Source organism: Schistocerca nitens, chromosome 12 (assembly GCF_023898315.1).
Source record: "Schistocerca nitens isolate TAMUIC-IGC-003100 chromosome 12, iqSchNite1.1, whole genome shotgun sequence".
Classification (NCBI taxonomy): domain Eukaryota; kingdom Metazoa; phylum Arthropoda; class Insecta; order Orthoptera; family Acrididae; genus Schistocerca; species Schistocerca nitens.
In genome coordinates, this window is record NC_064625.1 from 129,601,210 (window position 1) to 129,618,514 (window position 17,305).

General features: G+C 42.4%; 1 protein-coding gene across 2 annotated transcripts in view; it reads left to right on the plus strand.

Annotated features, from left to right (window-relative positions):
* Positions 1 to 17,305, plus strand: part of LOC126215128 (zinc finger protein ZFP2-like) — an 81,007-nt gene that overhangs the window by 10,493 nt on the left and 53,209 nt on the right. For both annotated transcript variants that reach the window (XM_049941790.1, XM_049941789.1), the window contains exon 5: positions 4,739 to 4,865. In XM_049941790.1, the coding sequence (XP_049797747.1) occupies positions 4,739 to 4,865 (127 nt within the window). The remainder of the gene's footprint in view (positions 1 to 4,738; positions 4,866 to 17,305) is intronic.

A 17,305-nucleotide genomic window follows, 5' to 3' on the forward strand; every position in this document is an offset into this window, starting at 1 on the left:
CTACATGTCCCTGTGTTGACACAATGACACATTGTCAATTAAGAAGGCAGTGGGCAGGAGTAATTCAGATTGGATCACACATTGATGTAAACCTGTCACCCAGCCAGTTGAATCTTGTTCCTCATTACACCAGATTGACATTCATTTGTGGATACGCTGTCACAGAGTTGAAAAGGTATATGAAATGTGCTGTGTGCCGTGGATGTGGCTTGTGGGGGCAGTATTATGCTGTGGAGGACATTCACTGTAGCATCTGTGGGACTTGAGTAATAGAAGGCACAGACACAGCTATGCAATATGTGCAAAATATTATGGAATACCTGCTTCCCTTCATGCTTGAGGACTTCCCCATGGCAGTGCCATCTTCCAGCAGGATAACTTCATGTGCCACAAGGCCAGAACAGTGCTATAGTGGTGTGAAGACCATGACAATGAACTCACATTGACGTGTCTCAGCCACCAAATTTGCCCAGTTTGAACCTGATGGTACACATGTGGGGTGCTTCACACACTCAGACCATCAACATGTAATACAGGGTGTCTCAAACAAAAGTTTATATTTGAAGAGCTCTCTGTGCGTGAGCAGCAAGCCAGTGGAGAATGGGGGGGCAGGATGGGTTACGTTCATCGCCTGCTTGGCCTTTAGGAACTCGCACGATACGGAGCCCTTCTCGGGAGTGGACTGCACGTTCTGCGTGTGAGAATTTTACAGAGACTGCAATTTGGCATCTGTAATGTGGACAAAGTTTTGCAGTCATCACGGATTCCATAATGTGACTGATGCCTCAAGTATTCCCCTTGTCCGCAAATGGATCAAAACATTTGTGGAGACCGGTTCAACACTGGAAAAAAAGTTTAGGTGGCCAAGGTCATCAGAACAGGTGAATCGGTGGAGAGTGCAAATTGGTCCATTTGTGATGATGCTAACCTCTCCATTCGTAAGCATGCAAGTTCTTTAAATGTACATAGCTCATCAGTGCACAAAATTCTGCAAAATTACTGTTAACTGCACCATTACAAATTCCAGTTGGTACAAGAATTAAAGTCTCAGGATGCCAGGTATAGGCTTCAGTTTGTTAATGATGTGACTGAGTGCCCTTCATTTATCATCATCTTGTTCTCTGTTGAGACTCACTTTCACCTGAACGATCACATCAAAAAGCAAAATTGCCACTACTGGAGTGCACCAAATCCTAAACAGAAACAGGAGAAACCGCTTCATTCACCAAAAGTTACTGCAAGGGCTACAATGTCGGCTCGAGTAATAATTGCCACATACTTTTTTGAGGACAGGAACGGTTGTGCTGTTACAGTGAATTTGGAACATTACGTGACAATGATAAATGACTCATTTGGTAACTGAATTGCAAAACATTTCTGGTTATAACAAAAGGACATGGTTACATCAAAATGGAACCACAGCACACACATCTATGCATCTATTCTGTGAACTCATGAAGTGTTTCCTGGCAAACTGATCTCCAGGAGAGGTGACACAAATTGCCTCACGTAATCCAGATTTGAGCATCATGGATTTTTTTCTTGTGGGGATCTGTCAAATCTAAAATATATGTCAATAATCTGACTTATCTGGATCAATTGATAGAAAATATCCGTAGCAAAATGGCAGCCATCCCACTGTCTATGTGCCGAGCTGTCATGCAAAATTTTGTCATCATTTAAATGAGTGCCATAGGCATGCTGATTTGCATTTAAATGACATTATTTTTAAGAAGAAAATTCCTAACCTGTATATTTGAATAATAAATAAAGATAGAGTCCGTAGACTTTAGCCTATATTTTATTTTGACACATCAAATATATACTTTCTTTTGAGACACCCTGTATATGGTAACTGTGTGACCTGTGTGTAGGCGTCTGGTGACACACACCTCTGGAAACCTGCCGAGAATTTGTCATGCAGAATTGCTGCTGCATTGCCTTCCATAGGTGGTCTGACATGCCGTTAAATGTTTTATTTCATCTGTGTTGTGGTGTAACGTGGAGTCCCACCTCTTCCTCACAATCAGATAAAAGACGTTCATCTGAAAACATTGTTTATGTCGTTAGTATCTAGAGAATCTCAACTGTGCACACTTTGTTTCGTGTAAATGCAGAGGTGATGAAGGAAGCATCGAGAAAGTGTGACAGTGATAGAGTGTCTGCCTGATAGAAGGAGTTGCTTTTGCTTTGGCTTCGTGGCTTGGCAGCGTTTTGAAAGGCAGAGACAAAGAGGTGCTATCTACAATGCCAATGCCTAATTGAAAAGCTGAAGGTAAATGTCACTCTCTTCTGTGATGTAACAATATTAACTTTGAAAATGTTTTTCTGGTGAATATGAGACCTGTTCATACAATGCATGTAAATGTTTCATAAGAGCAACAAAATACAGAAGAGCACTTTAAAAGGCAGTTATTTCATTTCATAACTTGTAGATTACAGAGCTCTTACAGCTCTCAACCCTCTACAGACAGAAATGAAGTCGCACGTTGAGAGTTTTTGGCACTGCGTAGCAGGTGCACAGTATGAAGAAACTACGAGAAGGTGTTTATAAGAAAATAGTCGAGGTAAAAGTTCATGAGCAGTATCAGGCTGACAGGTAATTTGTGAGTTTATTGGTTCAATCACAACACATAACCAGAACCCTTTTAAAACTTCAGTGTATGTACACTGATCAGCCAGAAAATTATGACCACCTGCGTGATAGCTGGTATTTCTACCTTTGTCACAGATAACAGTAGCGATATGTCGTGGCATGGAAACAATGAGGCCGTGGTAGGTCGCTGGAGGGAGCTGGCGCCACATCTGCATGCACAAGCCACCTAATTCCTGTAAATTCCAGGGAGGAGGGCAACAATATGTGACACCATGTTGAATTGCATGCCAGATGTTTGATCACTTTTAGATCTGACAAGTTGCTGTCCAGCACATCAATTGGAACTCACCACTGTGTTCCTCGAACAACTCCATCACATTCCTGGTCTTGTGACATGGTGCATTTAAAAATGCCACTATCATTAGGAAACATGATTGTCATGAAGGAGTGTGTGTGGTCTGCAACCAGTGTACGATACTTCTTGGCCATCTACTGGACCCATGGATATCCTTGTGAATGTTTCCCAGAGCATAATGAAGCTCCCGCCAGCTTGTCTCTGTTCCACAGTATAAGTGTCAAGTAGCTGTTTCCCTGGAAGATGACGGACTCGTGCCCACCCATCAGCAGGATGAAGAAGGTATTGGATTTATCAGACCATTCAACGCTCTGCCACTTGTAATCTTACCCTCCCACACATCGCTATTATAGTTCTCTGTCTTTGCACAAATTTTAAAATCTACAAGAGGCGTAAGATAATACAAAAGAAAAACTTTTTACTTATCTTCATTTTCTCTTCTTGTTGTTGGCTCCGCTTTTTGTGTCCTGGGGTACACTGTTGTGGCTGTAATTTTTATAATGTTGCGGGTTCCTGTTGAACTGAATAATTGATGAAGATTTGACTGTATATTTCTTGAATTTTATTCCTTGTCACATTATTAAATATCACACTGACTTTACATTTTCCACATCAAAAAAAAAAAATAATTACATTGTTCTTGACAAACTTAGAAAAATTCTACTTTCATCAGAAGCATGCCCACTACTCCTAACATTTTGCAGTACTCACAATATTCCAAAGAGTTTACAAACTTTCTTTACAAAACAAGAATCATCGCCAAGATATATCATTATTTTACAAATGAGTCCAGGAATAAATTTAATAATTAGCATTGGATCACATAATTAATAATATTAATTTTAAATATGCCAGAAATTTCGTAATTTCAAATATTTTTTTAAAAAAGAGTAATTTTAACTAACAAATTAATTTCTTTTTACACATTTTAGCCTGAAATACAATACATTTTAAAATCTACAAGAGGCGTAAGATAATACAAAAGAAAAACTTTTTACTTATCTTCATTTTCTCTTCTTGTTGTTGGCTCCACTTTTTGTGGAATATGAAATTCATTTAATTAAACAGCTGAGGTAATGTTCACTTATATAAGAATCAATAGTATACATGGTATTGGTTATTTTTGAAAAAAATATGGTATTATTAGAGGAGGGTGTCACATTAACACACTGCACCACCATCCAGTGCTGATGGTCGTGTGCCCATTTCAGTCATAGTTGCCAATCTCATGGTGTAAACAGTGGCACATGGGTCGTCGGCTGTGGAGGCCCATCATTAGGAGTGTTGGTTGGCTGCACTGTTTAGAAACACTTGTACTCTGCCCAGCATTAAAGTCTAATGTTAATTCCGCCACACTTTGCCGCATGTCCTGTTTCACCAGTCTGCCCAGCCTACGGTGTCCTGACATCTGTAATGAGGGGTGGCCACCCAACATCTGGACATGTTTTACCTTGGTCTCACCAGGTGTTGAAGATACTCACCACAGTTCTCCTCGAACATCCGATAAGTTGTGCAGTTCCTGAAATTCACAATCTGGCCTCGCTCAATCTCAGACAGATTGCGCTCCTTTCTCATTCTACACACGGGCCACACACTCTGTGATACTACGTGCACCGTGCATTCGTCTGAGCATCAGTCATTCCTCACCAGGTGAGGCTGCTATTGCCCGGATGGGTTTATGTCAATACTAGGTCAGTGCTCATAATGTTCTGGCTGGTCAGTGCATTTACTCTGTTTGCTTCATGTTGCGCATGCAATACGGTAATGATTTTGTGTTTTGATCGTAGGCAGAAGTGCAACAGAGCTTCCCACTGGGATTAACTATTCCCAGGGGAGGGCCATACATCTGTACAGCATGCCACAAGGAATTCCGGGACAAGGCGACTCTCAGCAGGCACTTCCGCAGACATACAGGTTTGACGCTCTAGTGGATGATTTATTTCTATAGCTTTCTTGTCTTGAGTTTACTGTGCTTTGTGTTTGCCTCCGTTGTTGTTACTGTCTTATGGTTCTTTAGAGTTAAATGTTTGCAACCATGTACATAGATTGAAGGGGAGGGGGGAGGTTGTCGGGGCTCAAACCCATCCCGAAATGTTGATGAAGCTAAAAAGGGGGAGAAGTGATCTTAAAATCAATTGCAGTGTAATCATTATTTTAAACTTATTGCATATTCAAATGGTGGCTATTGCCAGTGTGGCGCAATGCATGAGGGGCTTACGGCAGTGACAATCCAGAATTGGCTACGATGTTGGCACCAATGTGTTGACTTAGCCTCAAATGAATATTGTTTGTTTGGAGTCCTGGAAAGTCCAGCTAGCACTGTCCCTACACTGTCACAAATGTTGAGGTGGATTGTAGTGGGAACACATTCATTGACATGGCTGCAGCTTAGAACTACCATTGGCATTGCACTTCCTAGACAATGCAGAAATCATTGTTATCATTATGAGTATTTTCTTAAATGTTCATTTTAATTAGTGTTATGTAGGAGAGAGGAACAGTTAGCATGCAAAATGATAGTGTCCGTGCTTTGTTACATTTGTGTTTCGACATTTATGCTTGTTGTGTATTTGTACTTCACAAGCCACAACATGGTATGTGAGGCAGGGTACTTTAGTATCAGCACACTTGCTACCAGCAGTTCCATTCGCGTACAGTACGCATAAAAAGTTTGCTTTTATGCCTGAGCATTTGCTCTGATTTCCCCAATGTCGTTCTAATGATCCACATGCGGTATACGAAGGGGTGTTCAATAAGTAATGCAAAATACTTTTTTTCAGCAAGTTCTGTTGAAACAATGCAGAATTTGTCGTGGAACATTGGAATATTCCTCCTTCAGCCACTATAGTTTCATGAAGTTCTGGTATGTGGCACCACTAAACGTAGCTTTCAAGATGGCATCTATAATGGAGGTACGATGCAGGCGGTGTGACATCCCCTCTCTGCCATGTGCTGGTGTTGTCGACGCCGTGGAGCTGTTACTGCTACAGCTCGGTCGGTGGGGTTGAGACGCGATGCGCAATGATGGATATCTCCATCTCCATCGGTTATCGAGAGACAAGATCTGAAAAAGCTCTTAAGAAATTGTTCCTCGTGTAATGATTAAAGTTTGATTGCGAGTCTGCACAGTTTCCTTATTAATGCGAACTGTGCACTCTGATTGTCTCCTATGGTTTGAAGTTGGATTATTATGTGCCCGGTTAACACTTTAGTGCAGTAATTAATGAATCTTCCCTCATGCGCATCGTCCACATAACCAAAAGTAAGGAAAAAGTTCAATTGCAGATCGTATTGGTCATTGTTTGTCTGTTGCTAAGTAAAATTGTTCGCTCTATATGATGCGAGATCCACAGATACTATTTAACAATGTCTTAATTATCTTGCATCGTAATATTATGTATGTCCAAACCTTCCTTGTCACAACTAACAGTCCACGAATTTACTTCCAAGTTAAATAGTCACTGTTCATTAACTTTTGATGAGCAATTACCAAATATTCATACAATTATGGAGTGACACGTTGAATTTCCACTTTTGATGAACAATTTTATTGTTCCTTTTCGCTAAATACTTTACAAATATCACGCCACACGCCCACATGGTTACTTAGCACTGGCAGTTCTATTAGTTTCAAGTGTCTTGACAATTACAACAGCTTTAACCCTCGGTGTAATTGTATCTTCTTCATGTATTTGTGTGAATCTCTCCTAAATGTGTATTATAGTCTTTTGAAACTTTGTCCATTCCTTTCTATAAGTTCACTTATATGAATGTTGAGTCCAATATTGTCTACTTCCGTTAATAAAGTGCAACAACTCAGTATACACAGTCAGCATACTATCTCGCTTCAAGTCACTAGTCTGAATATCAGTTCACAAAATCCATGCGTCTACGTCATGCAACAGCGACTCTTGAAAGTAAAACAATCTCGTCGCACTCCATTTGCTCAACTATGGCAAGAGCTGCTCTCGTATGACTTGATAGCACGATAGCTAGCAACTGACTTACTTTTTCCGTGAATGAGTATTGTAGACACATCGAATTTCTTTGTTGCATTTACAACTCTCTTCCACATAAAAGTTATCTCTGACCGACATTTCTGTGGACTTAACTTTCATGGTATTAATTTGCAATTATTACTTAAATGTTTGGCAAATAGCTAAAGATGACCTTTCTTCCTTCCTTTCTACCAAAACACACTCTGTAATGCTTAAGGTTGGTGTTTATCAAGACTTTCTGGTGTTATATCATCGGCAAAGTTGTCGTACCTGTCAGGATAACTTTTCCCTACTTTACATCGTGATGGTCTTTCCTAATTGAGTTTTGGGGTTCATTAGGGTGTTACAGCGGCGAGCTGCCATTGAATTTCTTTTGGCAGAAAACCAGAGCATCACAGATATTCATAAACATCAGCAGAATGTCTACAGAGATGTAGCAGTGAAAAAAAACACTGCAAATTGTTGGTGAAGCATCTGTTATCAACGCAACAATTTCATGCAAATTTGTCCGATCTCCTGCATGTCGGCCAGCTGCAAACACCTGTGACTCCTACACTGTGTGAATGTGCAGACACTCTCATTCGAGATGATCGACATACCACAAATACCTCGCCGCACACCTGGACACATTGGTGCACAACTGGACGTCTCTGTTGGTAGTGCTGACACACTCGTCCACCAGTTGGTGTGAGCCCACTGGCATACCCAACACCTAACAGGAGACTACAAAGAACAACGAAGGACCGTTTGTTCAGAACTTCTTGCACATTACAGGGCTGATCACGACAGATTTTTGTCGAACATTGTCACGTGGGTTCATCACTTCGAACTGGAAACAAAACGGCAATCCTTTGTGTGGTGTCACACCACCTCTTTTCTGAAGAAAAACTTCAAAACTGCACCCTCAGCCGGTTAAGTCAATGTGATGGTCTTCTGGGATGCTGGAGGAGTTACTCTGTTTGATACCCCCCCCCCCCCCCCCTCAGGGTGCAATGAGCAACTCTGAAGTACAGGGTGGGCCATTGATAGTGACCAGGCCAAATATCTCACGAAATAAACATCAAACAAAAAAACTACAAAGAACAAAACTTGTCTAGCTTGAAGGGGGAAACCAGATGGCGTTGTGGTTGGCCTGCTAGATGGCGATGCCATAGGTCAAACAGATATCAACTATGTTTTTTTAAATAGCAACCCCCATTTTTTATTACATATTCCTGTAATACGTAAAGAAATATGAATGTTTTAGTTGGACCACTTTTTTCGCTTTGTGATAGATAGTGCTGTAATAGTCACAAATGTATAAGTACGTGGCATCACGTAACATTCCGCCAGTGCAGATGGTATTTGCTTCATGATACATTACCCGTGTTAAAATGGACCATTTACCAATTGCGGAAAAGGTCGATATCGATGTGTGGCTAATGTGATCACAATGCCCAACGGGCGTGTGTTATGTATGCTGCTCGGTATCCTTGACATCATCCAAGTGTCCGGACCATTCGCCGGATAGTTACATTATTTAAGGAAACAGGAAGTGTTCAGCCACATGTGAAACATCAACCACGACCTGCAACAAATGATGATGCCCAAGTAGGTGTTTTAGCTGCTGTCGCGGCTAATCCGCACACCGTAGCAGACAAATTGTGTGAGCGTCGGTGTTGAGAATGCTTAGTACATCAACATCGTTTGCACCCGTACTATATTTCTATGTACCAGGAATTGCATGACGACGACTTTGAACGTCATGTACAGTTCTGCCATCGGGCACGAGAGAAATTATGGGACGATGATACATCTTTTGCACGCGGTAACGTAAACCGGCATTTTATGCACTATTGGGCAACGGGAAATCCACGATGGCTGTGACAAGTGGAACATCGGCGACCTTGGCGGGATAATGTATGGTGCAGCATTATGGGAGGAAGGATAATTGTCCCCCATTTAATCGATGGCAATCTAAATGGTGCAGTGTATGCTGATTTCCTACGTAATGTTCTACCGATGTTACTACAAGATGTTTCACTGCATGACAGAATGGCGATGTACTTCCAACATGGTGGATGTCCGGCACATAGCATGCGTGCGGTTGAAGCGGTATTGAACAGCATATTTCATGACAGGTGGATTGGTCATCGGAGCACCATACCGTAGCCTGCACGTTCACCGGATCTGACATTCCCGGATTTCTCACTGTGGGGAAAGTTGAAGAATATTTGCTATCATGATCCACCAACTACACCTAACAACATGCGTCAGCGCATTGTCAATGCATGTGCGAACATTAAGGAAGGCAAACTACTCGCTGTTGAGGGTAATGTCGTTACACGTATTGCCAAATGCATTGAGGTTGACGGACATCATTTTGTGCATTTATTTCATTAATGTGGTATTTACAGGTAATCACACTGTAACAGCATGCGTTCTCAGAAATGATAGGTTCACAAAGGTACATGTATCACATTTGAACAGCCGAAATAAAATGTTCAAACGTGCCTACATTCTGTATTTTAATTTAAAAAGCCTACCTGTCACCAAGTGTTCGTCTAAAATTGTGATCCATATGTTTGTGACTATTACAGCGGCATCTATCACAAAGCGAAAAAAGTGGTCCAACTAAAACATTCATATTTCTTTACGTACTACACGAATATGTAATAAAAAATGGGGGTTCCTATTTTAAAAAATGCAGTTGATATCCGTTTGACCTATGGCAGCGCCATCTAGCGGGCCATCTGGTTTGCCCCTTCAAGTTAGACGAGTTTCCTTCTTTGTAGATTTTTCATTTGACGCTTATTTCGTGAGATGTTTGGTTCGGTCACAATTAATGGACGACCCTGTATATTGTGCTACCCTCAGGAAACTGGAGAAACTACTTCAGCGTATTTGTCACCATGAAAATGGGAAAAAAACTTGCATAACAAGGCAAGGCCTCGCACAAGTCTGCCCGTGAAACTTCATTGGGCTAATCTTCCTCATTCACTCTACAGGCCAGATCGTGCACCTGTCAACTTCCATCCATTTAGCCCAAGTGCTGCTCCACAGTAAGCAGTGGGTGGATGATGAGGACGTTATTGATGCGACAAGACGTTGGCTCCAACATAGATTAGATATGTTTGCATCAGTATGGCAGCTGAATGGCAGGAATATACCTTGATCTTCATTTGTAAAGGAACACTTGAAGACAGAATTTAACATTTCAGCTTTATTTTTGCTACTTTGTAGTTTGGGTCCTGTATCAACGATTGTCTGAACACTTTATTTGCCTATCTTCGGGTCATGCTTTGCCATGTGTCCATTATGAAGAATGTGCTGTTTCTTAAGAAGTTTCTTAATGTTGTTTATATACCGTGGTGGGTCATTACTGTCTACTTCTTTGAAGTGAAATATTCAGAGTATATTCTTTCACGCCTAACACTTCTGTCCTTGCGTCAGATACCAATTTGCTTTGAAGCATATTATCTTTCATGAAACTGCAAAAATACCCTGAATTTTCTTGCTACAATAAATGCTTTTATTTACTTTCACTAAAGAACTATCACAGCAATTTACACACAAACTCACAGTGAACATGCAATTAAATACTGTATCACAAAATAAATCTAGAACACAAGGTGTAGCAAAATATACGTGATTTGACACAGAATTTACTGCTCTACATCCCTGGTAACTTTGAAGTTTTTGAATTTCGGAAGAATTTGAGAAATACAAGAAAAAGTTTGAAATTTCATTAGTTGTGATCATGGCTGAAGTTCCACTCAGAAATTAGGAAAAAAATGAGATTCTTTATATCACAGAGCTATTTGAGTGATTAAAACAGTTTTCAGAACTCCACTAGTTTTTGGATGGCAGAACTCTAAATTTTCGTAGCGTGCTAGCTGTTACATGCCATTTCGTGGGTGTGGTCATTTGTATTGACAGTAAACTTTATTCAGTAGCCATTCATTGGCAACAGTAGTGATCTTACACAGTCAGAACATGCATAATTCAATTTCATATTCATTACTGTTAATAAGTTTAACATTTGAACATAAACTTTCCTCTGCAGCTGAGTGTGCGCTGATATGAAACTTCCTGGCACATTAAAACTATGTGCCGGACCGAGACTCAAACTCGGGACCTTTGCCTTTCACGGAGCTACCCAAGCACGAGTCATGCCCATCCTCACAGCTTTACTTCTGACAGTACCTCGTCTCCTACCATCCAAACTTCACAGAAGCTCTCCTGCAAACCTTGCACAACTAGCAGTCCTGAAAGAAAGTATATTGTGGAGACATGGCTTAGCCACAGCCTGGGTGATGTTTTCAGAATGAGATTTTCACTCTGCAGCGGAGTGTGGGCTGATATGAAACTTCCTGGCAGATTAAAACTCTTGCAGAACTGCTGTTCACAGGAGAGCTTCTGTAAAGTTTGGAAGGTAGGAGACGAGGTACTGTCAGAAGTAAAGCTGTGAGGACAGAGTGTGAGTTGTGCTCGAGTAGCTCAGATGGTAAAGCACTTGCCCGCAAAAAGCAAAGATCCCGAGTTCGAGTCTCGGTCTGGCACACAGTTTTAATCTGCCAGGAAATTTCATAAATGTTCCTATTCTGCACTTTCAGGAAATGTTATATTTTTAATGTGTTATTTCAAGCAAAGCACTGAGTGGAGTAGTGTGGTACCTGATGCTCCAGATTCACAGCCATCAAGATTTCAGACTCAGAAGCGACCGGCTCAGGGGAGGTGGACGGTCGGAATGTTGGCAGCACTGTCTACCTCCACTGATCCTGCCGCTTCTGTGTCAAAGCGGCAGCCGGCGCAGCACACCGACGGAGGAGACTTGAGACCACTGCTGGCAAAACAGCTTGACATCGTCAGGAATACAGGAAGTGAGAACACTACATGTGTATTCTTAATGCAAGCAAATTCCTAAACTCTCCTGGTGAAATTAATAGAAGGAAGTTTCTTGTTAGCTATGCTCGTTGCTGGCTGTTTTGTAGTACTGTGAGCAAAATTAGAAATTATTGCACTGTTGTTAAATGCAAGAATGCTTTATATGTAACTGCTCTTGTCGCTTATCATTAATTTCCGAAAGACAGAACTACAGCACAGCTGGACGCCAGAAGAGCTGAACCGAGCGAGGTGGCGCAGTGGTTAGACACTGGACTCGCATTCGGGAGGACGACGGTTCAATCCCGCGTCCGGCCATCCTGATTTAGGTTTTCCGTGATTTCCCTAAATCGCTCCAGGCAAATGCCGGGATGGTTCCTTTCAAAGGGCACGGCTGACTTCCTTCCCCGTCCTTCCCTAATCCGATGAGACCGATGACCTCACTGTCTGGTCTCCTTCCCCAAAATAACCAACCAACCAACCAACCAACCAGAAGAGCTGATCCTGTTAATGTGAATAATGCAAGGATTTGCTCATATCATTTGCTCTCTGAAGATTATGAATGGGACTTAAAGAATGAGCTACTGGGGTTGCCTTTGAAAAGAAGATTAAAGGGTGATGTTGAGACACTGCCAGAAAATCCAAATTGACTTGTTGATATGTTTGAGATTGTCACAAGCACCAAAGAAAATAGGAGTACTATGTTTTGATGGGATGAATGTAGGTGGTCATGTGTGCTATGTCTTATCAGATGATGTAATTTTAGAGTCAAACAAAAATTTTATGGTTGCGGTGTTTTGATGTCATCACGGAAACAGCCTTCATTATTTTGACTTGAATTGTACTCTGACTAACAACTTACTCCTGAACATAATAAAGCAGTTGGAAGCAGCTGGAATACAAACTGTAGCAGTAATTTGTGATACTGGAGGGAAGAACTCAAAAGTCTTGAAGGAGCTCGGATGTTCACAGCAAAAACCTAGTATTGAAACCCTACCAATCCGACGAGAAGATTGTGGGTTCTCCGGGATGTCCCACATTTGTGTTAATTTCTTGGAAATCATATTTTAGATCCTGGAGAAACTCTGCCCAACATTACAGTTTTGAACAAGAAGCGTCTTGAAAACCTGTTAGCATCAGAGCATGTGCTTAATACTGTTTGGAGAACATTTTTCTTAAATTTGTGGGTCAACCCAAGGAAAGTGAAAAACAGAATGCATTTTCTAATATTGACTGGTAATAGAGAAGACATCCCTGTGTCAGCAAATACAGTGAGGTAACAGAAGTCATGGGATGGCAATATGCACATACACAGACAGTGGTGGTACTGTATACACAAGGTATAAAAGGGCAGTGCTTTGGCGGACCTGTCATTTGTACTCAGGTGATCCATGTGAAAAGGATTATGGGAGCCTGGCTTATGGCTCAGCATCCCCATCTGCGTTACGGGTGCTGGACCCAATTCTCCACAGCGGGATACGCCTTGCCACTGGTGCTTTCCGCACCAGCCCTGTGGACAGCGTACTAGTGGAGGCAGGTGTCCCTCCACTGCGGTTACGGCGCCAACGTTTGCTGGCCGCTTATGCTGCCCATGTTCTAAGCTTGCCCGGGCATCCAAACTATCGTCTCCTGTTCCCGCAATCGGTCGTCCGTCTGCCAGAACGTCGGCCCCGGTCTGGTTGTTCAATAGCGGTCCGCGTCAAAGAGCTTCTCTCTGGGCTTCAGGTTTTCACTGTTCCACCTCCTTTCCGGGCTACTTTGCATACACTCCCATGGTGTGTTCGTCGCCCTTGCCTTCGGCTCGACTTGGTACAGGGCCCGAAGGACTCAGTCCCTCCAGAGGCCTTCCGCCGCCGCTTTTATTCCGTCCTGGCCACGTATCAGGGCTCTGGCATTGTTTACACTGACGGTTCGATGGTTGCTGGTCGTGTCGGGTATGCGCTCACTCTAGGGGACCGTTCCGAACAACGTTCCTTGCAGGATGGCTGCAGCGTTTACACTGCTGAGCTGGTCGCCATCTTTCGTGCCCTAGAGTATATCCGCTCCTGCTCAGGTGAGTCCTTCGTTATCTGTAGCGATTCCCTGAGCGGTTTACGAGCTCTCGACCAGTGTTTCCCTCGTTCTCGTCTGGTGATGGCTATCCAAAAGTCTCTGCATACTTTTGCCCGTTGCGGCCGCTCTGTGGTCTTTGTGTGGACCCCCGGTCATGTCGGTATCCCGGGTAATGAACATGTTGACCGCCTGGCGAAAGAGGCCACCAGTAAGCCATCTCTGGACGTTGGCCTCCCAGAGACTGATTTGCGGGCAGTCTTCCGCCGCAAAATTTTGGCGCTATGGAACGATGAATGGCGCAAACTGACAATGCGCAATAAACTCCGTGCTGTCAAGGAGACGACGGCTGTGTGGCGGTCATCCCTGCGAGCCACTCGCAGGGACTCGGTAGTTCTTTGCCGGCTCCGCATTGGCCACTCCCGGCTGACACACAGTTATTTACTGCGCCGGGAGGACCCTCCTCTGTGTCGCTGTGGGGCGGCTTTGACGGTGGCCCACATTTTGATGGCCTGCCCCCTTTTAGCTGTGGTCAGGCAGACATTTGCGCTGCCTGATACGCTCCCTGCCCTTTTAACAGACGACTCCACTATGGCTGACTTAGTTTTACGTTTTATTCGGGCAGGGGGATTTTATCATTTAATCTGAGTGTTTCTGTTTTATATTATTGTTTTGTGTTGATTCTGGCCTTTGGCCTATGATTTTAAACTGATTTTTTAATGTGTTTCTAAGTAGTTGGCTTTTCCTTTTTTATTTCTATGGTCGGCCAACCACCGTCACGCTCTGTGTGGTTTTAGTTCGTTTCGTTTTGTCTTGTCTTTGTCTCAGTTTCTCTTGTTCTGTATCGTCTGTGATCTATTCTGTTCCTCGTTTTTATTCTCTGTGGGTGTTCTTTGTATTTGGAAAAAGGGACCGATGACCATAGCAGTCTGGTCCCTTTAATCCCCCAAACCAACCAACCGTGTGAAAAGGTGTCCGATGTGATTATGGCCGTAAGACGGGAATTAACAGACTCTGAAGGCACGGGATATTTCGTTTCAGAGATCATTAGGGAATTCAGTATTCAGAGATACACAGTGTCAAGAGTGTGCCGAGAATACCAAGTTTCGGACATTACCTCTCACCACAGACAATGCAGTGGCCGACGGCCTTCACTCGACTGAGAGCAGCAGTGTTTATGTAGAGTTCTGAGTGCTAACAGACTGTATGAAATAACTGCAGAAATCAATGTAGGACACACGACTGATGTATGTACTGGGACAGTGTGGTGATATCTGGCATTAATAGGCTACGGCAGCAGATGACGGATGCGAGTGCCTTTGCTAACAGCATGAAATTGTTTGCAGTGCTTCCCCCAGGCTCACGATTGTTTCAGTTGGACCCAAGATGACTGGAAAACAGTGACCCGGTCAGACGAGTCCCGATTTCAGTTGGTAAGAGCTGATGGTAGGTTTTGTGTGTGGCAGAGAACCCATGAAACCCCCAGATCACATAAGAAACAGATTGACCTTCCTTACGGCGGAACAGGCAACCGTAAAAATAGTTTTCCCGTCGGTCAACAGATGTCGCAAGCGACGCTACAATGCTAACTGACCTGCCCATGTCGCGGAATTGGCAACGCTGTATCTTCGGTGACGTGAATGACTCTTATTTGCTTTCGGCTAGAGCGCTGCGCGCGAAATGCATTCGTCACACTGTTGACTGTAGCTTATGATCGGCTGTGGTTTTTCCCGAGTTTTCAATCTAAGAATGTAGATTAGCTCCTGTAATTCTACAAACCAAGTTTATTTCTCACAATCATATACGAAATGAAATAAATGGAAAGTAAAACACAAACATTTCTCGCGAGTTACTATTTAAATGCAGACTGTATTGCAGTAGCGTAGGTTTTACACTCGCCTTCCATGCCGTCTATTTCCTCTTTGTTATACAGCTCTTCTGATATGGATTATGGGGGTAAAAAAGATCTCCAAGTGCAGGTTAACACTGGAAAGTTTTCAAAATCCGCACTCAGTTATGATGTGAATTAAGGCTGGACATATTTCAGTGACAAATTTAAATTCTTTTACTTTGCATGTAACTTATCATAAATGATATAAGAGTGGCACAAAACGGTGAATTTTGGATTGTTGTTGAAAGGGCGTTGCAAACGCAGTAATATACAAGTGAAAACGTGTTTCTCGAGCATATTTTGGCGGTGTCAACTTTGAAGAGCCACAAACCATAATTATGTTAAAAATTTACTTTGTACAGTTTAAAGATAACCCGCAAATATTTGCAACAGACGTACGCTTTTATCTGCAACACAATTATTACTGGGGATACCTGCACTCGCGCAGACCTGTTACTATAAGTAGTGTTGTTTTCGAGTGAAAGCTGTTTGAGGATTATTAGTGCACAGATAAAAAAAATTAAAATAGGCACCGTCTATAGTTTGCATGTTGTGCTCGTTCTCTTCTAATCTCCTCCTTTCATTCCAGTATAAACGCTTGCTCACAAGTATAAACGAATAGCAGTGAACATTGGCGAATTATTTATGAATGCTCGTTTGCAGCAGTGTAAACAAAGTTTTACACTCGTATTCACTTCGTTCGCTCTAATATATACCAGGATTTAGAGGGACCGATGACCTAGCAGTGAGATGACGGCTATTATTTTTATTTCACTGTTGCGATTTCAGCTCTAGAGCCATTTTCAAGTACCAAGGAAAAGGTCTTGTAAGGTAATGCTTCTTAAATTGTTTACCAAATGTTACCACACTATGCTTTGCATTTTGTTATCCATATCTTATATTGGTTTCAGTTTTCACATTGTACACAAAACTGCCTCTACAGCCAAAATTACGATAGTAAAGTGAATAAACAGTCTAAAAAAGTCCATATCGCACCAAAGATTTCATTTAAAAATTTTGTGATATGATTCTTGTACAGGAAGGGCTGCCACGCTATATCAGAATATAAGATCAAAAAAATTTAGATAGGATTGAATGCTTAGGGCTCTTTATTAATTCTTACTCGTAACTAATTTATTAATTTACCTGAATTTAAAATCCACTCCCGTAACCTTTCTTTATCTTTGACGGGAAATCTGAACATTTTTAATTCAGGATTTGTCCGTCTACTCCTTCCACAGTTGATACACTCGCAGGCCCTCGCCATGACGACTCGATCCACTACCACTGGTGTGTAAGAAACAGCTGTACTTCACAGACACCAAATGGTGGAAATCTGCATGCGTTCGAACGATGTTGCCACATATTTCACAGAACGGAGTGCCATCTAGTGGTTGGTGCCACAAGTAAAGGTGTGACGCTGTTGCCACCTGGTGGCCGTTCCCTAATAAGGGTTGCCTGCTAGACCAAGCGATCGGGCAATCTGTTTCTTACGTGATCTGAGATGAAACCATGGACCCAACTTGTCAACAAGGCACTGTGCAAGTTGGTGA